The sequence below is a fragment of the Microtus pennsylvanicus genome, chromosome 14 (genome assembly GCF_037038515.1).
Source record: "Microtus pennsylvanicus isolate mMicPen1 chromosome 14, mMicPen1.hap1, whole genome shotgun sequence".
NCBI classification, from domain to species: domain Eukaryota; kingdom Metazoa; phylum Chordata; class Mammalia; order Rodentia; family Cricetidae; genus Microtus; species Microtus pennsylvanicus.
Genome location: NC_134592.1, coordinates 28,775,381 through 28,800,921, shown reverse-complemented (window position 1 = coordinate 28,800,921; position 25,541 = coordinate 28,775,381). Strand labels below are relative to the sequence as shown.

General features: G+C 49.1%; 1 protein-coding gene across 1 annotated transcript in view; it reads left to right on the top strand.

Moving 5' to 3' along the window:
- Positions 1 to 25,541, top strand: part of Tmem63c (transmembrane protein 63C) — a 72,532-nt gene that overhangs the window by 24,821 nt on the left and 22,170 nt on the right. The window contains exons 3-9 of the mRNA XM_075948652.1: positions 9,348 to 9,553; positions 10,039 to 10,118; positions 10,538 to 10,619; positions 14,895 to 14,932; positions 21,140 to 21,282; positions 22,509 to 22,557; positions 24,649 to 24,757. Coding sequence (XP_075804767.1) covers positions 9,410 to 9,553; positions 10,039 to 10,118; positions 10,538 to 10,619; positions 14,895 to 14,932; positions 21,140 to 21,282; positions 22,509 to 22,557; positions 24,649 to 24,757 — 645 coding nt within the window. The 5' untranslated portion in view covers positions 9,348 to 9,409. The remainder of the gene's footprint in view (positions 1 to 9,347; positions 9,554 to 10,038; positions 10,119 to 10,537; positions 10,620 to 14,894; positions 14,933 to 21,139; positions 21,283 to 22,508; positions 22,558 to 24,648; positions 24,758 to 25,541) is intronic.

Below are 25,541 nucleotides of genomic sequence, written 5' to 3'. Positions count from 1 at the left end.
TCCCTGGAACAGGACTTGGGCAAGGTCATCCCCTTCTTCCGCCTCTGTCAGTACTGCCAACCCAGTGGAGGGTAATAACACACCTGGGCTTGAGGACCAGCTCTACCTCATGACCTTGGTTGACTTTCTAAGTTCAGTAGGCTTTGATACTTCTCTTCCTGGGATGGCTGGTTCTGGTGCCCTAGGGTCCCTGAGTGTTAAATGAAGAATTGCTTAAATGGAAATGATGGGCCCAGAGCTAATGCTTAGTAAATGTCAGCAATCAATAAGTTAGCCCCTACACAGAACTCCTTAGACCGAATTTTTTTTAAAGATTGATTTTATTTATGATTATATATACTTGTGTGTACCTGTGCCTGAGTGTATGCAGATGAGTTCAAGGGTCCTTGGAGGCCAGAAGAGGATGATGGATGGATCCATCAGACAGCTGTGAGGTGCCCGACACGGATGCTGGAATCTGAACCCTAGTTCTCTGGAAAGGCAGTCAGTGCTCGTAATCCCTGAACCATCTCTCTAGCCTCCACCTCCACCCCAGACCACTTTAATCTGGGATCACTTCTGAGGCTCTGCCTTCCAATGTCTGGGTCATCGTAGTGGAGAGCAGAGAGCTGCTGTGGCTTGCTAGGGCAGCGGTGGGTCCGGATGCCTGGAGGGAGAGAGGCAAAGCTGGTTCTTCTGACGCTGTCCCTGAGTTGCTGAGGATGGCTCAGGGCGAGAAGACCTAGACCAGCAGAACATCCTGCTTTTGACAATGGAAGGAGGGAGCTGGTCCCTCTCCCTCAGACAGGATGTGCGACCATGGAGGGAACCTGCCTCACAGACCAGCGTTCTCATCGCCTCTCCTGCCCCCCCCGCCTCTCCCCAAGTCAAGAATGTAATTTGATTTTTGTTCATGGAAAGAGCAGAGACAATGGCTACCCAACGACTGCAGTTTAAGGGATAGTGGACTCCCCTTCCCCATCTCTCCTCGCTCCTGTCCTGAAACAGAATGGGAGTAGCAGGAAGCAAGCGCTGGCTGGTTCAGGAGGGCCCTCAGCACCACCTCAGAGAGCTGATGACAGAAGATGGCACTGGCAATCCTGAGAGCCGATGTGGTTCTCAGCATTGTAAAAGGGAATGTATAAACCATCTTCCTCCACCGTCACAGTAACCCCGTGGGGCGCTGCTGCCACGGTGCCCGTCTTCCAGATGCTGAATCTGAGGCTCAGCAAGAGAAGGGTTGGTTGCCAGGATAGATCCAGAGTTTAAATTAGATATCCTGACTTCAGGTAGCCAAATTCTCTCCTCTCCCTTGAACAGCTGTTTTCTGCTATGGGATTATTGTCCAAAGAATCATGTTCCCCAATATTTGCTTCTCTGGGAATGCAGCAGGTTAGTGTCCCAGCCATCTGTATCTCGGCAATCCTCAGGGTTTCCCTTCATCCCTGATGAAGATGAGCTAACCCTTTGCAGAGCTAACACTTCAGCTTTCTGCACCCCTCCTTTACAGCCAAGAGCTAGCTTAGGGTCCCATCTGGATAGGAGGGTAATGGGGTATTGTCTTTTGGGGTTATTATAAAGATGAAGAAAAAAATGCAAGTCTAGGCTGGAGCAGTGCATGGAGAAAGGCTGGGTGCTGCTTTAGGTTTCCATGGCAACAGCCTCCTCACTGCCTCTGCCTGCTGCTTGAGAGCTTGGGTGACAAGGTGGGAGAGGTAAACTATTCTCGCTTTCCTTCCCGCTCCTGCCCTGCAGGTCAGCCAGATGGAGCTGAAACCCTGAACTGACTATAATGTTGGATAGAAACCCCCACTCCCAACACCAAGCTTACGCTGGGATCTCATAGCTGAGGGTCATCCCATAATTCTCTCTCCAGTTCCTAAAGGCTATGAATTCCCTGAGGAGGATGACATATTTGTACCTCCAGGGTCTGCATGGGGCCTGGCAAGAGTGGATGTTTGATGGGGTGAATTCATCTTGTGCGCTTTTTTAAATTTTAATTTTCTGTGTATAAATGTTATGCCTGTATTGTATATCTGTGCATCATATGTGTGCCTGGTGCTCGTGGAGGCTAAAGAAGCTATCCAAACCCCTGGAAGTGCAGTTACAGATGGCTGTGAGCTTCTTTGTGGGTCCTCTGGCTCTGGGAGAATAAGAAGTGCTCTCAACCCCGGAACCATCTCTCCTGTCCCAGATCCATCTTGTTGGATGGATTGATGGGTAAAACAGTCATTCATCCATCCCACTCCCTGGCTACCACTGGTTGTTTGGACTTAGACTTGTGTGTGTGTGTGTGTGTGTGTGTGTGTGAGAGAGAGAGAGAGAGAGAGAGAGAGAGAGAGAGAGAGAGAGAGAGAGAGAGAGAGAGAGAGAGGGCCTGTGGTCATGGGGTAGGGAAGACGTGTGTGGCTGGCGGAGGTGGGGCGGGGCTGTCACCGTCAAGTACCTTCTGCTTTGGCATGGGCTCCCCCAAGTGGCCGTCAGCAGAACTGTAGCTTCCTGCAGAAGTGGACCTCAAGCTAGGGATGGTTCCCATGGCTGCTTCTCTTACCCTGGGGATGCCTTTGCTGTCACTCTGATGTTCAGGCTTGTGAAGGAAGTGTGTTGTGTTCGATGTCAATGATGCTAGGTTAGTCAGCGACCTTGACGTAGACAATAAAACCCAGGACATCTCAGTAGGTTGAGAGGAGGGTGGTGTGGATTCTTGCCTGACACTAACTCAGGGGGTAGAATGTGAACTTTGTGTTTTCCTTTCTTTCTCAAGGTGAATCTCATTGTGTCCTCAGCCCCTACAAAAAGGATATTTAAAACTGACATTTTTATTTATTCTTTGAATATTTCATATACGCTGTATCTTCGTTATTTACATTCCAAATCCCTTTCCTATTCCCTCTGGGACCCTTAAAACCTCCCTTCTTTGCCTTCATATCCTCCTTTATTTTTTTTTAAACTGAGTCTGGTCACTGCTTCCTGCATGTACATGGATGTGGGCAGAGCATGGGCAGCCTACCAGTGGCCACACTCCTGAGAAAAGAAGACTTCCCCTCTTCAGCAGCCATCAGTTGCCAATAGCTCCTTCGCTAGGGGTGAGCCCACCCATGCTGGAATGTTGACTGGCTTGGTCTTATTCAGGTGTTATGCATGTCGCCATAGCGGCTGTGTGTTCATGAGTACTGGATGAGGCTGTTGGCTGAAGGGGTTCCCACAGCAACCCATGTCCAAAGACAACATTTTGCAACACATTCTCCGGCTCTTATTTTTTTTCCTATCCCATCATTACAATGTTCCCTGAACCTTGAGGGGTGGGGGCTGATATAATTGTCCCATTTAAGGCTCAGCAGCTGCTTGCTCTCAGCACTCTGACTAGCTGCACTCACTGCCTGCTGCCCACAGCAAAACGAAGCCTCCGTGGTCTAATGCTCCTTCTGCCAGTTAGTCTAGTTCCGGGACCACCACATCTCCTGCTCTTTCCCCCTACACCCCCACCTTCCATCCCTTCCAGCTCCCGAGATGACAGCCCTGTGCCCCCCAGGACGTCACATCTGCTTCTCCCGTTGTTACAGACTTTATGCGATGCTTGCCAAGTTCCAGGCACTGCTTGTAGGACCCACAAATCTCCACTCTCTCAACTCCCAGCAGCCCTGTGAGATGTGTCAGTTGCTGTCACCATCTCCTTTGACAGTTGGGGAAGCGGAGGCATGGCAACCTTTATACCTTACTTAAGGTCACTGGGCATGGAGTAATCGTCAGCGCTGAGCTCTAGTGTCACAGAACCCACAGAGTGCAAACACCCCAACTCCTCGGCCTCCCTCGGCTCCTGGTCCTGGAGGTCCTGGAGCAGCCCGTTAGGGCAGCTCTTTCTCTCCAGTGCTGGCCTGAGGTGGTGGAGAGCTATCTTTTTTACTCTTCCCTGCAACTCCCAAGCCTTCCTTGTTCCCCACTGAAGCCCTGTCTGGGATTGTAGTATGTTGTCGGACATTTTTCTCCCTCTTGCCAGTTCCCAAAAAACCACTCAGAGGTTTAATATTAATTATGAAAGCTTGGCCAGTAGCTCAGGCTTGTTTCTAGCTAACTCTTACATTTAAAATAGCCCACAAAGGTTTTTGGATTTTTTTTTCTCTTTACCACAAACCTCATGGCTTGTTACCTTATTTTCTATACATCCTGCTTCCTCAACAGCTGTCTGGCATCTCCTCCCAGAGTCCTCTGTGTCTGGCTGTCCCACCTATACTTCCTGCCTGGCCACTGACCTGTCAGCTTTTTATTAACCGATAAGAGAAATATATATTTATAGTGTACAGATGATTATTCCACAGCATTTCCCCTTTTGTCTAGTTAAAAAGGAAGGGTTTTTTTAAACATAGTAAATATATATATGAACAGTATTAAGTAAGAATTGCAGTTACAATATCCAGTCCATTTGTATTTGAGAAAAACAGAGAAAGTATTTATTATCTATCTTATCTTTGTGAATCCAAAGTTTTGTACCTAATTTCCCTTTTATTATAACTAAAGAAAGCTATAACTATCTAGTCTTCAGTTCCATCAGAGAGCCTGTAAGGGTGAAATATAGCTAATGACAGACACTAAGGCCAACAGGTATCCAAAGTTCCTCTGCAATGTGGGGAAATCCATTCCTGACCTACAGGCCTAGCATATCTAACAGACTATTTTATGAAGCAGGGATTTTTGAAGGACTTGGTTGTCACCTTTTTTTGTGTGTCCTGCTGGTCCAGTTTGGAGAGTATATTGTCAGCAATTGAGAAAAGGGCAGATTTTTGTATGTGTACATGACTAGCTTTTGCCCTAAAGAAAGAAAACTCCAAATGGAGTTTTCTCGATGTTCATCATCTTCTCTGAAGTAGATCAGTGTTGCCAGAAGCAGATGTGTCTCACTGTTATAAAAAGCCTTAGGTTATCCCAGCACTCGGGAGGCAGAGGCAGGCAGATCTCTGTGAGTTCGAGGCCAGCCTGGTCTACAAGAGCTAGTTCGAGGACAGGAACCAGGAACCAAAAAAAAAAAAAAAAAAAAAAAAAAAAGCTACGGAGAAACCCTGTCTCAAAAATCCAAACAACAACAACAAAAAAACGCCTTAGGTTATTAAACACATTAAATGTCATATTCTGTAGATTTTTGAAGTGTTTGAAGACCATCTATCTATTTAAATATATCTGTGTATGACCTAGAAAATATGCCTAACATGACTATACGTTTGACTGTTATAGATGACTGGCTATTAATCTGTATTTTTAAGTTGTACACTACATTTTTAAAGGAGCTGCATAAGCACAGTACCCCAAACAGGAGTAGAAATATACACACAGTATAACAAAATTAACTTTAAATTTGTATCAGTAAACCAAAATCCTACCAATATAAAATATTTAAGATTAATAATTGGTTTTTTTTGAGTTAAAGTAGATTTAACAATCAATCCTTTTATCCTAGCATTTCTACATCCCCCCTTTTCTTTTTAGAACAAAATCCCTGAATCTAACTTCCTTTGCTCAGCCTTTTCCCTGACATTACCGTTAACAACTTGTAACCAAACCCCTTGAATGATAAATATCCATAACTCATTTTTTGATGTGGATGTAGTTCTCTAGACTACTTACTGTTGGTTGGGGGTGCTGATAATCTTTGTGTGAACCTTGAGAAAATCAAGATGATTGTTAAGTCTCGGCTGTCGTATTCTGTGGGGCTGAGTCATCTCAGTCAGCAGCCTGGACGCTGCTCTGGATGCTGGACCACCTGGGTCATCGTTTTCATTGGTGTTTGGTCCCCTTGCTCTGAACATATAAAAACTTTTAAAGGTAACATATTTATCTGTATTAGTGCAAGTATAGATTGTGTATTGTACACAAATCAGTTAAAGATGATTTTATTTTATGTGTTTGAGCAGATAAAATATAAATCATGTGTCTTGTAGTTCTTTTTTAAAATATTTATTTATTTATTTATTATGTATACAATATTCTGTCTGTGTGTATGTCTGCAGGCCAGAAAAGGGCACCAGACCCCATTACAGATGGTTGTGAGCCACCATGTGGCTGCTGGGAACTGAACTCAGGACCTTTGGAAGAGCAGGCAATGATCTTAACCACTGAGCCATCTCTCCAGCCCCTGTCTTGTAGTTCTTTTAGGTTTATTTTATGTTTATAGCCAAGATTTTTAGTAGGTCTTTCTTGATCAAACCTGATTTTCCTTAACCCAGAATGAACCCATAGCCTCTTGTTTCCTGTGAGAACAAAGGCATAACTTCTCCTGTGAAGCGACATATCTTTTGACTTAGATTTTGAAGTCAAGATATTTTTAAAATATATAGGTTGGCTTAATCCAGCAGTTTCCATAATCCAACATCTCTTAGTAGCCAAATCATTCAAAGACAGCATAATAACATGCAGGATCCAGACTCTCTGGACTCATCTTTACATAGCTTATTATATTTTTATTACTTTATATTTAAAGGACTTTATTATTTTAAACTTGTATTTTTAATCTGACTCTATATATTCCTTTTTTCTCTCTCCCAAGCCTACACATATTTTTAAATACACGGTGACCCATTTAGAGGCTCTTTTTGTCTGAACCTCTCCTAACTGCGCATCTATAACCTTTTCTGTCTGCATGAGAAAATAAATAAACAAACCTGCTGTAGAACTTAAATCATGGCATATTGGCAGCTGGCTCCTCCCCTGTGTTTCCTGAGAGGCTAGTCTTATGGCGGAGGTACATTTACCACTAGCTCTGGGAACCATGTGTACTGCCCCAACTCTGGGAAGTTTTTGGGTCCACGCTGCCACTGAGTAACTGCCCACTGTTCATAAACATCATATACATGTTTGGTAGCAGGGCCTCTTAAAAGAGCCACCTGTTTTTGCCTCTAGCACTAGCGTTGAGCCAGGAAGCCATCTCTTGAAGAAGCTACACCTCTGCTCACCACCAGCAAACAGAGCTCACCCAGGAAATAAAAAAGAAACGGTGCTTGACTCTGTCCTTGTGTGCCTAGAATTCCTTTTTAAGCTTTTGTCGGGTTTTACATGGAGAGTCTGGCCCCACATCGGGCACCATATGCTGTTGGACATTTGTCTCTTACCAGTTCCCAAATAATCAACACAGAGGCTTAATATTACTTATAAACGCTCAGCCAATAGCTCAGGCTTACACTTAAATTAACCCATATTTCTTATCTAAGCTTTGCCACATGGTTGCTGGCTTATTACCTCATTTTCTATCCATCCTGCTTCCTGGGAGGCTGGCTGATGTCTCTCCTGGCTCTGCCCTTTCTCCTCCCAGAGTCCTCTGGGTCCAGCTGTCCCACTTATACTCCCTGCCTGGCTACCAACCTGTTAACTATTAACCAGTGAGAGTAATACATATTCACAGTGTACAGATAGACTATTCCACAGCAGTGGTACCTCTCCTGTAGACAGTTATCAGCTGATCCCCAGTCACTGACTTCTACCCTGACCCCCTCTGTTCTTTCCTCCCTCTCTGTACCCCTCCTTTGGTGGTCTAGTCCTTTGCCTCTGAGGGCTGCTTATGCTGGTGGCCTCTGTCTCGTGCTGATATCTCCAGGCTGTCTTCTGGGTCCACACCCACAGCTCCTTAATATGCCTAGACAAACGATTGCACTCCATTCTCCTCTTTCCCCATCTTTCCAGCCAGCAACAGAAACTCCATTTTATTTTTTTCAGTTTCTTAGGCTGAAAACCCCAGAGTCATCCTGACTTCTGTCCGTCTATCATTTTCCCCATCCAGTCTGCTAGGAGCTCCTGCTGACTCCGTGTTCAAAGTGTCCAGCTGCTTTCTGCCTTCTTCGTGCAGCCAGACTGCCACTGCCTGGATCCTGAGGATCCTCTCTTTGCTCCTTTGTCCCTTCCTTATTCCTGTATCCTTTAAAACTTAGGTGATGCATGCCTATCCTCAGCATCCCTTGTCCAGCCACTTGACACACTGGGAGACCTCTACTTAGAAGGCTATTTCCCCGTACCCATGAAAGAGTGGCTGGTATCCGCAGTGGTCACTGATGCTCTCCCTGTATGTTCCTCCCCACTAGGGTACCATGAAGAAGGGCTTTTTATTTGTCATATCATTGAGGTAACACCAGCACATGTATGGCACAAAGCAGTTGATCACAAAATATTTGAATGATTGCTTGCTTACTTGCTTGCTTGCTTGATTATTGATTGAATAAATAAGACTTCTCTTGAATGAGAGCAAAGAGACTCAGGACAGGGTAAGATCTAGAGCCAAAGCGGAAGTCTTTGGCGGTCAAGCAGGCTTGCTGGCCAGTTCGAGCGCCACCACTCTTAGCCATACCTGAAAAATTCTAATGCTTTGCATCTGGGGCTTACCGTAATGCCCAGCTCTACCGAATGAGCGCAGACCTGGGTAGGTGCTGGTCTGCTTGCTTCTAAGACAAGACCAGGAGTTTGCCAGCTACAGATATAGCTCAGTCAGTGCAATGCTTGCCTCAAATGTGTGGGCACACAAGTTTAGTCCTCAGAGCCCACATGAAAGTATCAGGTGTGGCTGGCTGTAGTCCCAGCACAGGAGAGGCGGAAACAGGAAATCCCCGGGGTGTGCTAGATAGCCAGGCTGGTCTAATTCAAGAGACTCTGTCTCAAAAGAGACGTAAAGCATTCCCGAGAATGACACCTAAGGCCGTCCTCGTGTGTGCACGCACGAGCGCGCGCACACAACACTATAAATTACATTAGAGCAGGAGTTTATTGGGTCACCCCTCTGCACTAGGCATCCTGCATCCTTAGGGGTCTTGCCTTTCTTAGAGAGTCATAGAATGTACAGGGGAACAGCAGTAAGCCCCGTCCACATGGGTGGCTCTGTCTGCCAGCCTGAACTTTTCTACTCTGGGATCCAGCTTCCGTTTGTGAGCTTTGCCAGTTTCTATGTAAGAGGAGTTCCACAGGAGAGCAACAGGAAGATACATTTACATTTGCATTTAACAATTAAAAAATGGTTTTCGAGACAGCATTTCTCTGTGAACCCTGGCTGTCCTGAAAAGTCACTCTGTAGACCAGGCTGGCCTTGATCTCAGAGATCTGCCTGCCTCTGTCTTCCAAGTGCTGGAATTGATAGCATGTGCCGCCACTGTCCAGTCTTTGCAACTTTTAAAACAGGACCAAGCAGTATAAAGTAAGGAATCACTCAGGGGGTTGGAGCTACTCTGTCTGCATAGCTATGGGGTTGTAAGCTTGTAGCCCAAATGAGCCAGGTCTTCTCCCTTGATGCCATAATTTCAAACCCATCCTTGGCCCCTGGGTCTCATGAGTCCCCCAGCCTAACTGAGCGGTGTCCTCAGTGCATGTCCCCATACTCCCCAGCATCTTTCTGTGTTTTGCAGAGTGGGGAGCCTTTCCTGAGTCTGAGACCTTCCACCAGACCGGGAGCCTGAGTGTGCCCAGGATGTCTTCTTCTTCAGAGGACTTGAGCACAAAGCCTCACAACATGACGGTGAATGAGTGTTTCCAGTCCCGGAGCACTGTCCTCCAGGGGCAGCCCTTTGGGGGGATCCCCACTGTGCTCGTACTTAACCTCATCTTATGGGTGGTAAGTCCCTGGTGCTCTGGGAGAGACACGGGGAGAGCTTAGCCGGGGTGGGTGGTGATTAGTGAAAACTACAGTGGGGATCCCAGTTACTCAAAGGACACCAGCCACAGAGATGGCGCAGCCTAGGTGGCTCAGCGAGGGAGGGCTTTGGGGTTGGAGGAAGAGGCAGTATTCTTATGTCTCTTTACATCCTTTGGACCTTCCTTCGCTGTCCCCTTGCTGATGCTGTCATGGGGAATTCTTGTTCAGTTGCTCTGAACACACCCTCAGCTCCTCCATTCAACAAGCTGACTATCTGTGCTGGGTCAGGAAATGCTCTGTGCAGAGGCACAGCTCTTCCTGAGTCAGAACTTATCATCTGATGCAGGGGCACGCTGTAGACTTCAGGGGTGGAAGGGTCCCCCGTGGGAATACAGGCAGCTGGTGCAGGGGTGGGGCAGCATGTGAGAAGTCTCCGGCTCCACCTTGCTTTTCTGGGTCTGCAGTTCGTTGTCCTGCTTTATTCCTTCCTCCGGAAAGCCGCGTGGGACTACGGGCGCCTGGCTCTGCTGATACACAATGACAGGTAAGGGGGGGAGCAGGATGGTGAGCACCCCACTCCCTTGGGAGACCCTGCCCGGTGCCAAAGCTGCAGGAAGTGTCTCCACAGAGAGTGGCTCCCTCTCCCTCGCCTTTGCCCTGCATCGACCTCGCTGAAGGGACAGGAACATGGAGGGCAGCCATCTTGGAGCATAAAGCCATGTTTCTGTCTGGTCTTCCTGGAACCCATGGCTGGACTCCCAAAGTGCGTTATGCGCCTGGCAACAGAAATGGCCGTGTCTGTCCCTGGAGCTGTGTGTTCAGCTTAGAAGCTGAGGCCTACAGCTCACAGCTCTGAGAAAGAGCAGCCGGTGTCCCCCTCTAGGGAACAGGGAAGGAACAAGGCAGGTGTCTGAGACTTCGTTTCTCCTTTTCTACCTCCCTGCCACCCTTTCTGGTGAGCAGCCTGACCTCGCTGATCTACGGGGAACAAAGTGAGAAGTCGTCTCCCTCTGAGATTTCCTTGGAAGTGGAACGTCGGGACAAGGTGAGTGCTGGAAGAGGTCTGGGCCCCAAGGGAACCCAGCCCTGGGCAGGCAGTCATGGTGCACAGCATAGAAGCTGCTTCTTCAGCCTCCCCAGATTCAGTTTGCCTGCTGCGAAGATGGAAGTATTAACCATCCCTAGGTCCTAGAGTGCCTCCCTTTCATCACACAGGGCTCCTCACCTTGTCTACTCCTGTGTTCTGCTTTCTTTTTCCTGTGGAATTCTCCCCTTGCCATTCGTTTGTACCTGTGATGTGTTCAATGCATCCCTGGGACAGGGGACCATGGACCAAGTCCTGCCTCATGGTACTTCCTTCCAGGGATGGGAAGCAAACAGATAAATGCAGCCAGGACAGTGATGAGTGCATGCTGGGAAAGGGGAAAAAGAAAGGCTTATGCTAGTCAAGGGTGAGACAGCATCGTGGGTAGCGATCACTTGCGCACTGACATCACCGTTGAGCAGAGACCTGAATGGAGAGGGCAGGAAGTAGAAGGGCTGTGCGTGTCCCTCACGAGCACCGTGCTGCTGTTCCCACCAGACTCATCAGCTGACGAGACAGTGGTCTTTTTCCTCACCTCTCACCCCTCCCCAAGCTTCTCAAATGCGTTAACTCCCACCTGACTCCACCAGAACCCCAAGGCCATCAGTGGTTTCTCCTCAGTCCTCATCTTAGCCTGTCTCTCAGAAAAAGAGGCATAACCCAACTGTTGGCGAGGGTCACGTGTCCCAGGATGACTATGAATGTGGCCTGACTCGTTTGTAGATGACAGTGTCATATCACAATGTCAGAAAGTTTGGCGCACTGGAGGCCTCTTTCTGCCTTCAGCAGGTGAGTTCAGTATGGCACGCTCTACGGGGATTTTCATTCCGACACCTCTGTCCCCTTTGCAGAGTCCTCCACTGTTAGAGTCCCTTGGCTGTCCCAAGCCTCCTCCCTCTGCCTCACACTCTCTGTCTCCGAGTCATGACATCCATTCTCACAACCTCAGCCGTCACCACGGCCATCCTACCTCTCAACATGTCCTTCCTGCTAGTCCTGAAGGCCTCTAACCCCTCTTATCCAGTGACACCCTAAAGGACCCCATGATACCCTCTACCCACTTCTGATCCCTCTGAGGCACCCTCCCTCTACTTCTGATTCCCGACTTCAGCCCTGTCTTGTCTCACTCTTATCCAGGCACCCTTCCTTCCCCATCCCTTCCCCAAGTTGGGATGCCATGACTTTCACGGTCTTGTTCCTCCTGAGTCAGCGCTGCTCAGGCCCCCACCAGTCTCTTGCCCAGATGGCCTCAGCATCTCTAAGTGATCTCCCAAGGGCCTCCCTTGTTCCCACCCCACTCATCTTCCGTCTGCATCCAAGAGCCATCGCTGTGACCCAAGACACTGGTCTCTACGCTTGCTCTCACTATCTTCCTAATGCTTTTCCGATCTGTTGCAGATGTCTTCCACGGCCTGTCGGTTTGCTCCCTTGCCCCACACCCAATCTGTGACTCAACAGTGGATGTTGCCTCTTTCCCATCTCAGAGATTTCCACCTATTTCCCCTTCCTTCGCCAGCAGCCCTCTTTAGAGTCTTCTCATCCTAACCAACCCTCTTGGATCCCAGACTTCTGTTTTCCGCTTACGAAGAAAGCATTCTTTTTCTTTAACATCCCTAACCCAGCTGAAATGTGTGTTCTTCCCCCTGTGACTCCTACATCTGAGTACCCAGACCAGCCTATGCTGTGATTAACACCATACAGATGTGTTGTGTGTGGTCAGCGGAAACACGTTTGTTCCTTCTGTGGCCACCCCTTCAAGAGACCAGCCTGTCCTCACAAGACCTCTTGTCAGGCTGTGCTTCATCCAGTACACGAAGCCTCAGGCTGGCTCTTGGAGACTCCAGGTCAAAGGACGACGGTGACACACAGGCTTATATTTTCAGACACACTGCCCCGTGCCTGTGTGTCTGTGTTTTGTAATGATAAAAAGATTATTCTCTTTCTTAGAAATCAAGAAGCCAGTCATCAGTCTAGACTCCATAGTAAGTTCTAAGCCAGACTAGAATGTGGTAAGACCTTGTCTTAAAAGCCAAACAAGAAAAGAAAGAAAAACTAAGGAGGCAAATTGTTATGGGAGGAGGAAGAGGGCAAGCACAGAGGGGTAGCCTCTGCTACAGTGCAGGAGGAGGGCAAGCACAGAGGGGTAGCCTCTGCTACAGTGCAGGAGGAGGGCAAGCACAGGGGGGTAGCCTCTGCTACAGTGCAGGAGGAGGGCAAGCACAGAGGGGTAGCCTCTGCTACAGTGCAGGAGGAGGGCAAGCACAGGGGGGTAGCCTCTGCTACAGTGCAGGAGGAGGGCAAGCACAGAGGGGTAGCCTCTGCTACAGTGCAGGAGGAGGGCAAGCACAGAGGGGTAGCCTCTGCTACAGTGCAGAAGGGCAAGCACAGAGGGGTAGCCTCTATTACCACGGAGCTCTCAGCCAAGCGGGCCCCACTAGAGTGCTCATTAAGTCAGGCATTTGCTATTAACCCTGTATAGTGAGGGTGTGGAGGGTGGCGACAGAGAGATGCCCACTGTGACAATGCTGTCACTTACTCTCTTCCCTACTCAGCTCCTGGAAGCTGGTGGCCCTTCCCTGTGGGGTGGGAATGTCTGCCTCCCCAACTGCCTTTCAGTTCCTGACTTTTCTGAAGAGCTCTGGCTTCAAGGACATTGTGTTAGCCACAACTTAACAACTTACAGGGGAAGGTTTGTTTAGGCTTATTCCGATTCAGAGGGCTCAATCTACGCTCAGTCGACACATCTGCTAATGGGGAGAGGGAGACGGAGAGATGAGGAACGAGATATATTCTTCAAAAATGTGCCCTACTGTGGTGGTGGCACATGCCTTTAATCCCAGCGCTTGGGAGACAGAGGCAGGTGGATCTCTGTGAGTTCGAGGCCAGTCTGGTCTACAGAGCTAGTTCTAGGACAGTTAGGGCTATTACACAGAGAAACCCTGTCTCAGAAAAAACATGTGCCCTACTGGCCTACTTTCTCCCCCCCCCCTCTAAGAGCTCATTCACCTGTGACCACCCATGGACTGGCCCACGAATGATGTTAGTGCACTCAGATCTTTATAGCGCCTCCAGCTAGGACCAGCCTTCAACACGCAAGCCTTTCTTTAAGAGGGAGGAGGTCTCACTTTGTACCCAAGCTTGGAAGGATGGGCCTTGTACCAAGGGAACAATTGATTTTCTTTTGCCCACCCTTGCTGCTTCCTTTTAGGGAAGACCTTTGTCCAATCCCCGTGATTCTAGAGGTCTGTCAGTCTCGTGAGCCCACTTAGTTCCCGGAAACGGTGCCCACAGAACGGGACCGATCCAGAGATTCAGCCTGTCCTAGCTTTTGCTGTCCTTCTGGGGCCTTAGAGGGAACTAAATGCATGAGGGCCCTTTACTGACTAGCAGCTCTGGTAACTGAGAGCCAAGGGCCCAGTTCATTCACACAGAGAGATTTCACACACCGACTCCCTCTGAGGCTCCCCTCAGCTTTACCATGGTTGAGGCCGCCTTTCCCTGCTACCTAGAACTCCAGACAGCAAGACCCAAGAGAAAGGCATCTTCAGTGGAACAAGACAAAGGCACTGAGCTGCAAGAGCCAAGGCTCGCTTGAACTGGTTTTTACCACAAAAGGGTCCATGTAAGGCACAAGTTTGGGGAGATTCAAGACAAGCAGCTGCTTCAGGCACTGCTAGATACCGGAAGTCCAGCATTGCTGATAGCACACCCCCCCGCCCCGCCCCGTACCCCGGTCTTCTGTCCTTTGAGCTAGCTTCGTTCTCAAGCTGTCTGCATGTGACATCAGAGACAGCATCAAGACACTGCAGGGTTTGTGGCACTTAGGCACACAGAAGGAGAGAGACTCCCAACACCCATATCCAGCCTCTTAAGAGAATTTTAATTAGCTCCTTTTTGGTCACTTTCCCCTTGGCCAGCCAATCGTTGAAGGTTGACTCACACGTGACGGACAGCTCTAGACCACATGTATGCTGGGGATGAGGATTTCTCAGCAGCAGAGAGACTGAGAGGAGCCCCACCCTCTGACCTTCCTTCTCAGTCCCATTCCCTGTATCAGGATGGCAAGGCTGTCCACTCACTTCCAGGGAGACATTTCCCTTAGCACTTACCCCATTCTAGAAAGCTCCATCTATGGAAGGAGACTCCCAACATAATGCTTTGCTGCCAGGGTCCCCATAGTCAGGCAAAATAAGCCCGGCTGGCTTTACTCACACTTTCTCTTCTTTCCTTCTCCAGGGCTTCTGTTCCTGGTTCTTCAACAGCCTAACCATGAAGTAAGTGCTTCTCCCGGGGTTTCTGTTAGTGTCGTCTGGGGTGAGGTGAGGTAGGAAGGGGTTGCAGAGATGAGCAGACCCTCCCTGGATGACAGGCCTGAGTGCCACCGGCTACTCTGCTTCCAGCCTCTCCAAGTGTAGGCAGGTTGTAGCAGGTGAATGGGAACCAAGCCCCGCCCTGTGACCATGCCACCTCGGCCTTAGCCTTTGGGGAGAGACCCCCCATGTAAAGTGGAATTGTTACCCCATGCATGCAAAAGCAAGCCTGTGGACTCTGCTCTAGGAAAGGCAACCCTTCTTTGCATGCTTGATTTCTGTGTTCATATTGTCAAGGGGGGGTCGGTTCTCTGGAGAAGAAGGACAGACGTCTCCTCTCCGAGCCTGGATGGCAAAGGCACAGCCTTGTGATTCTTGCTCACCTACCTTCTGGGTTTCTGTAAAGACAGACCCCAAGACTCTTGCTCTCTCATACCTACCCACTCTCAGCCTACAGTAGAATAGACAGATATTAGAGTGAACTTGGCTGCACCCTCAGTGCAGAGATATGCACACACATGCGAACAGGCATGAACAGGCATGCACAGAGGTATGTACACCCATGACCTTTCATATGTACAGACATATACACTCGTACACACATGAACACATGCACGGATACCCATACACACACATGCACACATATATACAGCTTTTCCTTGGCTGTGCTCAGCATCACATATGATTCTGGACTCTCCCTGAATTTTGCCTGTCTCCTGTCCCTTCTCCAGGGTCTTTTCTGGCCTGGAGACACATGCTCCACAGGGTACAGCCTTGCTATTCCTTAGGGACTGAATTAGAGTTCTCTAAAGGAACAGAACAGAGTAAATCTCTTTCCCTAGAGAGAAACAGTGATTTGTTAGAATGGCTTACAAATTGTGGCTCAATTAATCAACCATGGTTGCCCATGAAGGGAAGGTTCAAGAATCCAGTAGTTGTTCAGTCCACAAGACTGGATGTCTGAGCTGGTCTGCAGTAGACGCTGGGATCCTGAAGAAGCAGGCTCTAATGACAGTGAAGGAATGAACTTGGCAGCAACAGTGAGAACACGCAGACAGTGAGAGAGCTTCTTTCTGCCATGTCCTTTATAGAAACTGCCAGCGGAAAGTGTGACCCAGACTAAAGGTGGAGCTTCCCACCTCAAAGACCTGCATTGCAAGTAGATCTTCCTACTCAAATGATTTAGTTAAAGAAAAATTCTTCATAGTCATGCCCTGCCCTTGGGTCTTAGTTAATTCCAGATGTAGTCATGGTCAGGCTGACAACCAAGAACAGCCACTGCAGAGACCAGTTACTGACCTGGATGGTCCTGCTACTCTGCTTCCCTCTGCAAAGGCTGCTAGACTCCATGCTCCTCCACACCCACCATTCCTAGCTAGGCCTTTCTGAGACCCATCCCAGGGTAGCCACTAGGGCATCTCTCTTTCCCATCTGTGATCCCACAGGGTCCCAGGAAACTCAGGCTGGGTCATGGAAATCCTGACCTGTGCCTAGGACTGTGTCATCCACTGGGAGCTCAGCGTGACCTTGGCCTCCGCTACTCCTCCCTCCCTCATTGTTGTCCCCCAGAAATGAAGCAGCCGTTGTTTTGTGGGGGGCAAGTGTCAGCTTCTCTATGCCGAGCCATAGGTGAGCTAGCAGAGGGCAATCTTCCAAATGTCTTCACATCTGGCTTTGCTTGCTTTGTTAATTTATCAAACACACACACAAGCCAGAACCCACACGTTTTCATTGCTAGAAAGTTTAAAGTCTACCGCCATTCTTATACAGGCACAACCCCACTATTTCATTATATTTATTTTTGAGAGAAGGTCTATTATGTAGCCCAGGCTGGCCCACTAATCCCAGAGAGACGCTTTTATAACTCATCCTTGTGAGAAATAACTGACAGGTTCCCATGGGAGTTACTTTCTGGGAGCAATGCTCCCCAGATTAACTTCTTAACATAGTAGAGACCAGGCATGTGGCCCAGGCGCTCTCAGGAGGGCAAGCCGCATCCAAACGCATGTCTGAACGTTCGTTCTCCCAGGAGGCAGTGCACGCCAGCTATAGCTTCATGCACTTGGCAAATTCACAGGCAGAAGCAGGGTGGGGAGGTTTTTCCTTCCTTCATGTAGGAACAAGGGAAAGAGAGTAGGGTAAACAGGTCCACTCAACTGACCATGTCCTCAACTGTAGAGAAAAAGACTCCCCAGAGGGAGTTTGAAGCTGACCTTCTGGATTGTAATCTTCTCCATTTTGTTTCCCATTGCTGTGCTAAAATACCCTGATAAAAGCAACTTGATGGAGGGGTGGGCTCACAGTTCCAGGTTACAGCTTGTCATTTTGGCGAAGTCAAGGCAGGAGGAACTAGAAGCAACTAGTCTCATTACATCACAGTCAAGAGCAGAAAGCAGTAAATTAGCGTTGCATGCTAGTGCTCGGCTTGCTTGATCTATCCTGATACGGTCCAGGATCCCCTGCCTAGGGAATGGCGCCACCACCCACTGTAGGCACGTCTTCCCCTATTAATCATTGTAACCAAGATAATCTCCTTCAGAGAGCATGGGCACACCTGATGTAGAGAGTCCCCCAATGGGGCTTCCTTCCCAGGGGAATCTATCCAGATTGTGTCAAATTGTAGATTAAAACTGACAGCGTCAATGGAGCAGTGGTAAAAACAATAGGACTTCATGTTCCAGGTGTGAGGTCAGTAAGTGCAGAAGATTCGGGTCACTGTGTTGTTGCAAATCTGTGTGTGTAGCTTTTGGTGTCTGGGTGCCTGAATGTGCAGGTCAGTGAGAAGGTCAATGTACGAGCTTTGTGTGTAGCCATGTTCATCCTGACTCCCAATCCCTACCCCACCCCAAGGCTCCAATCAAGAGGATTCTCTATGGGAAGGCCGAAAAGCGAGGCTTTGTATTACATCTGGCGCCCAGTAGCTTAGGTGACAGATAAATCTTTTACTGAGCAGAGTCAGCTCAGCCAGAGTCCCTGTGTGCAAATTCCTCTGCAGTCTACTCGGAGAAACAATGGCCCCAAAGATTCCATGTGTCCTTCATAAGGGGTGGGTTACAATCAGCCATGCAAAGGGGCATTTGGGGAAAAGAGAAGGAACTGCCGCCAGGGGGTTCAGGAAGAGCGTGCTTTTTGAGCTGGGGCTTGAAGGATAGAAGAACATCCAAAGAAGTAAATGCGGAGGACATGTCAGGAGAGGACTATGTGAACAAGGTTGGGGGCGGAGATGGGTAGAGGGTGTCCAGAATTGGTGAAACTTCTGGAATAGCTAGAAGCAGGGCCCTGTGGTAAAGTGAGAAGGTGCCAAAGGGTCTGTAGGGACTGTGCCTGCCATATAGAGACCATGGGGATTCGATCCACAAATGGGAATATGAGGGTGAACAGCAGTGGACAAACTCCACAGTCAAGGTGAGTGGCTAAGGAGGCTATTCTAGTGGTCCAGGGATGAGGCTGCTGTCACTCAAATTAGAGAGGTGGCCGGGGCAACAGTGGGAGGGAATCGTGGGGCAACAGTCAATAGGCCACATCCTCATTTAATTTTATCTATCTAATCTATCTAAGTATCTGTCTATCTGCCTATCTGTCTATCTATCCATCAATCTATATCTACTTATCCATCTCTCCATATGTCTGCCTGCCTGTCTGCCTATTTATTTATTCATCAATCTATCATATCTATCTATCATCTATCTATCTATCTATCTAATCTATCTATTTATCTGAGGTAGGGTCTCTTTCTACATAGCTGTAGATAACTCACTCTATAGACCAGGCTGGCCTTGAATTCACAGAGATCTTGTCTCTGCCTCCCAAGTGCTGGAATGAAAGGCATGAACCACCACACCCAGCTTAAAATAGCAGTTTTTTAAAAAACCTATTTATTGTATTGTTGTTTTGCCGGCATATGTATCTGTGCACCATATGCATGGGTTACAGATAGTTGTGAGCTGCCATGTGGGTGCTAGGAATCAAACCTGGGTCCTCTGGAAGAGCAGTGCTTTTATCCCCTAAGCCATCTCTCCAGGCCCCCTTGTGCTGATTTTAAAGAAAAATGCTGTAGGATAATGCTCTCATACACTGTAAAGATTTGTCACTTGTATTGGCTTAATAAATGTAACTGATAGGATAGTAGTCAGGCAGAAAATATAGGCAGGGTGAGCAGACTAGGAGAATTCTGGGAAGAGGAAAGGCAGAGATGCAGTCACCAGCCAGATGCAGAGGAAGTAAGATGAGGATGTGTTATTGAGAAAGGGTAACCAAGCCACATGGCTAAACATAGACAAGAAGTATGGATTAATTTAAGATGTAAGAGCTAGTTAATAATAATCCTGAGCTAATAGGCCAAATAGGCTTATAGTTAACTTAAGCCTCCATGTGTTTCTTTGGGACTAAATGGCTATGGATGTGGGACCAGGTGGGACAGAAACTTCTGTCTACAGGAAAATGCTGAGTTCTTGTTTTGATGGAGAATAATAAAGGCAGAGAGTGGAAGAGGAAATAAAATGATGACACATGGCTCAGGCAAGCATGGGAGATGACCAACCAGCTGTAGAAATAACAGCACTAAAGCTTAGGAGACAAGTCAGTGCCAAAGATTTAGACTTGACTGACTGATGCTTAGAGACTGAAGTTGAAGTGACAAGAACAGATGGGCCACTTAAGGGGCAAGATCAGCAAAGGCCCAGGGAGGCCTCACCGAGAGAGGAAGAGGAAAGGGCCTCTTCTAGGGTGTAAGATCACACAAGTCCACACAGGCATGGCTGAAGGATGTCCACCTTCGCAGTCTGGGTCTTTCTTGGGGGAGGCATTTCTAGGGTAAGCCAATGTTGGAAAGAACTTACTTTCCAAGGGATGTGTAGGAAGATGGAAGTAAGGAGAACAGGAGGAGATCTGGGGAGTAATACCAAGAATGGTGGAAAGAGGGATCCTGAGCTGGAGGCAGGATTCCTGACCCAGAAAGGAAAACCTTGTTATCCCTGCCCAGTCCAGCCCTCCACCCTGTCTGTCTGTCTATCTGGAGGGTCTCTGGAGATGCCCCCCAACTTCTGTCAACACATTTCAACACGCTTTTCTTTCAGAGATCAGCTCTGGCATCCCAAGCCTGCAGCAAGACATGTCCCATTTTTCCACACTCTCCCATCAATTCTCCAAGACCCCATTCTTTTTATTTTCCAATTTATCTACAAGCGTGTGTCCCTTTAATCTTTTTACTTTTAAAAGTAGTGTTTTGCCTCCATGTATATTTTTGTGAGGGGACCAGATCCCTAGAACTGGAGTTACAGTCATGTCCTGGGAATTGAACCTGGGTCCTCTGGAAGTGCTCCTAACCACTGAGCCATCTCTCCAGCCCTCGCTGTTTATTTTTGAGACAGAGTCTCATATAGTCCAGGCTGGCCTCGAACTCGCCATGTAGCTTACGATAGCCTTGAACCCCTAATCCTTCTGCCTCTACCTCCTAATGACTGAGATGACAAGAAAACACCTCTCACTGTGGCAGACTTCACTTGGCACTGGCACCATACCCAGACAGGCAGGGTGGTTATAAATGAGGCACCTATAGATTCTATAGATTGTTATACATATCTTTTGATAGGTATGTCATCTCTCTGTTGGATAGCACCTAGAGTGAAATTGCTGCTTCATGGAGTGTGCATGCATTCACCTTCAGTAGCTAAGGCCAGCTGTTGTCCAGCGTGTCTGGCCGGTGCATAGACTCAGTTCCTGCAGAGGAAAGCTCCCAACACCTTTGCCCTCACCTACCCTTGGCTATTCTCTACTCTTCCCCTTTGGTCAGCCTGGCAGTGTGGAGCATTGCCTTTGAGTTGAAGGAACTGTAAAATAAAGAACTTTCTTGAAGGGACACATCTGAGTCCACTTGCCCATTGCCAGCACCACAAGCCTACAATGCTCGCAGAAGGACTGAACGGCTGCCTGATGAGTTCTCCGGGCTCTGGGTCCCTCGTGTGCCCATAGCACGGCCTTTCTGGTGCACCTGTGTTCACTGGCATGCTCTCAGGCGTGCTTGAGGCACTGAGAAGCAGGGCGATATTTTCCCCAAGATTAAAACTTAGGAAGAAGGTGAGCCTTTTGCTACTGCTTCCTCTACCTATCCCCAGGGAAGCGGTGGTCACCCTGGTACCCGAGGAACGTTCTCTCTGTTTATGTCTCTCACAGGGACCGGGACCTGATCAGCAAGTGTGGCGATGATGCGCGCATCTACATCATGTTCCAGTATCACCTCATCATCTGTGTGCTCATCCTCTGCATCCCCTCCCTGGGCATCATTTTGCCTATTAACTACGTTGGGACTTTTCTGGGTAGGCAGCGCTCAGCGGGCTGTTGGTGTCCCCTGGCAAACCCTATTGCAGTTTTCTCATGTGCAGACCAGGGACTCTATACAGCCTTGATTGTTCCAGGGCCTGTGATAGGACAAGCTCACAGATCAGCCTGGAACTGTCTGTAAATGTCCCCGTGCAGTTGGAGGATGTGTGGTTCCCTGGAGAGGCTTCTGACCTCTCCGTCTCCTGACATGTACCCTGGTGGACACACCCCTGTCCATGCAGAATTCTTCTGGTAGGACTTCTGCACACGCTTATTGTAACAGGCAGCATCGTGAACATGAGCTTGACTCCTTCCTGAGATAGAAAGATCCTGGCTCCCCTGTTTTTGCCCACATCTACTTGAAAACGCCTTCCCCCAAGCTCACACAGTATTTTACCTTCTAAATCTGTTCCCTCCACTATTTAGACACAGGGAGAGAGGGAGGGATGTCAAGTACCTGGTACTATGTGGGAGCTCAGGGGACAGCAAACGTGTCTTCTTCAGAACTTCGGGAGGAACAGAGCTGAGGGAAGGCTGGCGGTCCAGTGGTCCCTTCGATGTCCAGTTAGCAACCAGTTTTCCCTCATTCCCCAGTTTTCCGGGTTTCTCCTCAGCCAGACGTAGACCTGAGTGAATCCACCGTAGCATATTGAGTATGCACCAGATTGCAGCACCAGAGGGAGTGTGCCTGACATTCCAGATTTCTACCCCAAGCGCTAGCATGTGGCGAGGATGATGCGGTAATCTTAGAAGTTCTATGGAGCCTGGAGCTGTCTGAACAGACACATTAATATGCTTGGCTAGAAGAATCTATCTGATTCCAATAAGAAAATGTCCCATTGTCTAAACTCCAATTTTCTGGAGTTTGAGTTCTTATTGGGATTGTAGCCAGCATTGCTAATGTCATCGGTTTGCTGGTGGCTAGACAGCCATCTGGTTCCCTCAAAACTAGTTTGCTGTGTGTCTGTTACAAGCCAGTCAAGCTCGAGGAATTCCCTATAGATGCTTGGTCTCACAGATTAGAGCCCAAGCCAGGTCCACCAAGGAGGATGGTGTTTTTGCTGGTAGCTGGGGACAGTTTGGGGACCAGAAGGAAAAGCAGATATAGGCAAGGATTTCTAGATCCTTAGCATTTGTTAAGGAACCTTGAATTCTGTCCCCACCAATGCCCCAAGCAGTATAGAGACCAGGATCAAGGTTGGCCCTTTCTTCTCTCTTTCAGACTGGAATAGCCACTTTGGTCGGACCACCATTGTTAATGTCTCCACAGAGTAGGTACCTGATCCTCACTCCCCTTCTATTGACTGGGCGCTGGTGGGGAAAGGCAGGCTAACGCGTTGGTACCCAGCATGAGTAGCTCGGTGCTGATGAGGCAGGCAGGTTTATTTGGGATCCAGGTCCTGAGTGGGATGCCAGAAGTTGTATTCGCCTAGTGGGGAAGGGTTCTTTTTTTTTTTTTTTTTTTTTTTTTTTTTTTTTTTTTTGGTTTTTCGAGACAGGGTTTCTCTGTGGTTTTGGAGCCTATCCTGGAACTAGCTCTTGTAGACCAGGCTGGTCTCGAACTCACAGAGATCCGCCTGCCTCTGCCTCCCGAGTGCTGGGATTAAAGGCGTGCGCCACCACTGCCCGGCTGGGGAAGGATTCTTAATGCCTTGGTTTCCCTATTTCATGAGTGGAACTACCCACATTGGCCATTTCTGAGGACTAGAGACATGGTAGACAGATATTCAAGCAGGGCAGGAACCTGGAGTCAGGTGCTGATGCTGAGGCCCTGGAGGGGTGCTGCTTACTGGCTTGCTTATCATGGGCTGCCCAACCTGCTTTCTTATAAACCCAGGATCACTAGCCTAGGGGTGGCATCACCCACAATGGGATAGGCCCTCCATCATTAACCATTTAATTAAGAAAATGCCCTACAGCTGGATCTTATAGAGGTGTGTTCTCAATTGAGTTCCCTCCTCTCTGATGACTCTAGCTTGTATCAAGTTGACATAAAATTAGTCGGTACACATAGTGCTTCTGCTCCTGAGGAGACCCTGTAACAGGGCAGCAGGAGGGTATATTCAAGATGCAGTATCCTTGACAGCCCCAGGTTCAGGTTGGCCCTCAAATAATGGAGTGACTCACTGGCCCTCCAGCCTGTACCTCTGATGTCCGCAACAGGAGAATCAGGTGCTGGGCCCAGGCCTCACTACTGCCATCTACTGGTCATCTGCTGGCTTTGCATCTGGGGAAACCCTTGCTCCAGATTTAGCCCTTAAGCATGGGAAATACATACCCTAGGACAAGACAAGATCCTCTGAGTTCCTTCCCATTCTCAGGTCAGGAACCAGCCAACCTGATTGGTAGTGACTTCAGACCTGAGCTGAGCCAGATACGGCCCTGCTTGTCTACGCTAAGGCTCCCTGAATGGCTTGGCCAACTTTCTGACCAAACTGCAGAAGTGGGGTCCACCTTATCCCACCCCCACCTGCCTTACACCTCTAACCTCCTATCATAGGCCTCAGAGCAGGCTAGTGTTGCTAGAGCTCTTGGATCAGCAGCATGGAGCTGTGGCATTCTCTCCCCTCCTCCACCAGCCGGCTCTGCCCACCCTAGAGTTGCCATCTGGAGCAGAGCCCCCAACCAGCACCTCCTGAACCAGTCATTCTGAGGAGCCTCATGTCCCTTCCCAAGAAGTGGAGTCCCATAGAGCATCAGGGGTCTTCGGTGTACACGACTCCCCCACTGCACGATGCTGAGATGCTCTTTAATGTAGAATCTGAGCCGCTAGGCATCTATTCAGGTGGGCAGAGGCTCCGAGCCAGGAGGAGCAGACCAGGCTTGCTCTCCTCAAGCCATGTCGCTCAAACTTCCAAACAGTAACTCTGGTCAGATGCCTTGAGACAGCATCCTGGGACCTGCAAGCGAGGCTAGAAACAGAGCCCAGTGACCACCAGCCCTCTGCTCCAGGGAAGTGAGGTTGTCTAGCCTTCCTCTTGCTGCGTATGACCCAGCCCTCCTCCCTCAGCCTACTGGGCATCTGTGAGGTGCGGGATGGGCAGCTGTGGCTCCTCTCCCAGTGCTCTTAGGCAGGTTAGCCACTGCTCTGTCCTTCCTTTCCCCACGGGTGGAATGGGGAGTGGTGATCAGGGAATCCCTCTGAGGGTCTGGCGGGAGGTACCAACCAAGAGCTTAGTCCCACCCTGGATCTGGTCCATCGAAAGTCCTGTTGTAGTGGGAGTGAGTCTGGGGACGCTGTCGTGGTGGGAGGGATGTCTGGGGGTGCTGATGGCGTGATGGGGGTATAGCAACACTGTGGGGCTCTGGAGGCCTGCAGCCCCGTGAGTCTTGTGCTCCACCCTCCCACCCCACCCCTGCAGGAGTAAGCTCCTGTGGCTGCACAGTCTCTTCGCGTTCCTGTACTTCCTCATCAACTTTGCCCTCATGGGCCATCACTGCTTGGGGTTTGTGCCCAAGAAGAACCTCAAGGTGAGTGTGTGAAGGATGCTCTCCCCAGCTTTGCGAAAATGCCATCTAGACTCTCGGGTGGGGGGCGGTCTCCCTCCAGCAGGAGTGAGCCTTTGTTTGCCCTACCCCTGCATGCCCTTCCCTCCACTCCCCCTGCCCTAGTATCCCCTAGTATTCCCCTGCACTGCTAAGCTGTGAAAGCCCCTCGTGCTGGATGGTAAGTAGCTGCTAATATTTGCCTCCCCTCCTCTACCTCTGTTGCCCTAGCGAGCTGGGTTAGAATGTGTGTCCTAGGATTTTCCCAGCCTGGGGTGTGAGCAGTTGGGGATAATTCCCCTAGCCGGTTATACCGTGTATGCTTACGTGCATGTATACTCCTTCCCATGGTGTCCAAAGGAGAGCATTAGGTGTCCTGGTCTGTCACGCTCCACCTTATTCTCTCGGGACAAGGTCTCTAATCAAACCTAGAGTGAGGTGAGCTGGCAGCAAGCCTCAGAGATCCTCCTGTCTCTGACTCCCACAGTGCTGAGGTCACAGACAGGCTTGGCCACACCTGGCTCTCTACCTGGATGCTAGGAATCTGAACCCAGGTCCTCATGCTTGGGGCAGCAAGTATCCATAAGCTATTGAGCCCATGTCCCCAGCCCAAGTCTTCATCTCTTGACTTAGACATACCTTCAAGACTACTCAGGCAAGCTCAGGGTTGAGGTAGGCCACAGCCTCTTCTGTGCAGAGCTCGGTGCTGAGGGGCCACAGGTGGGCAGCTGCTTAGGCCAGGACCCTGAAAAGGGTATGGCCTTTTGGG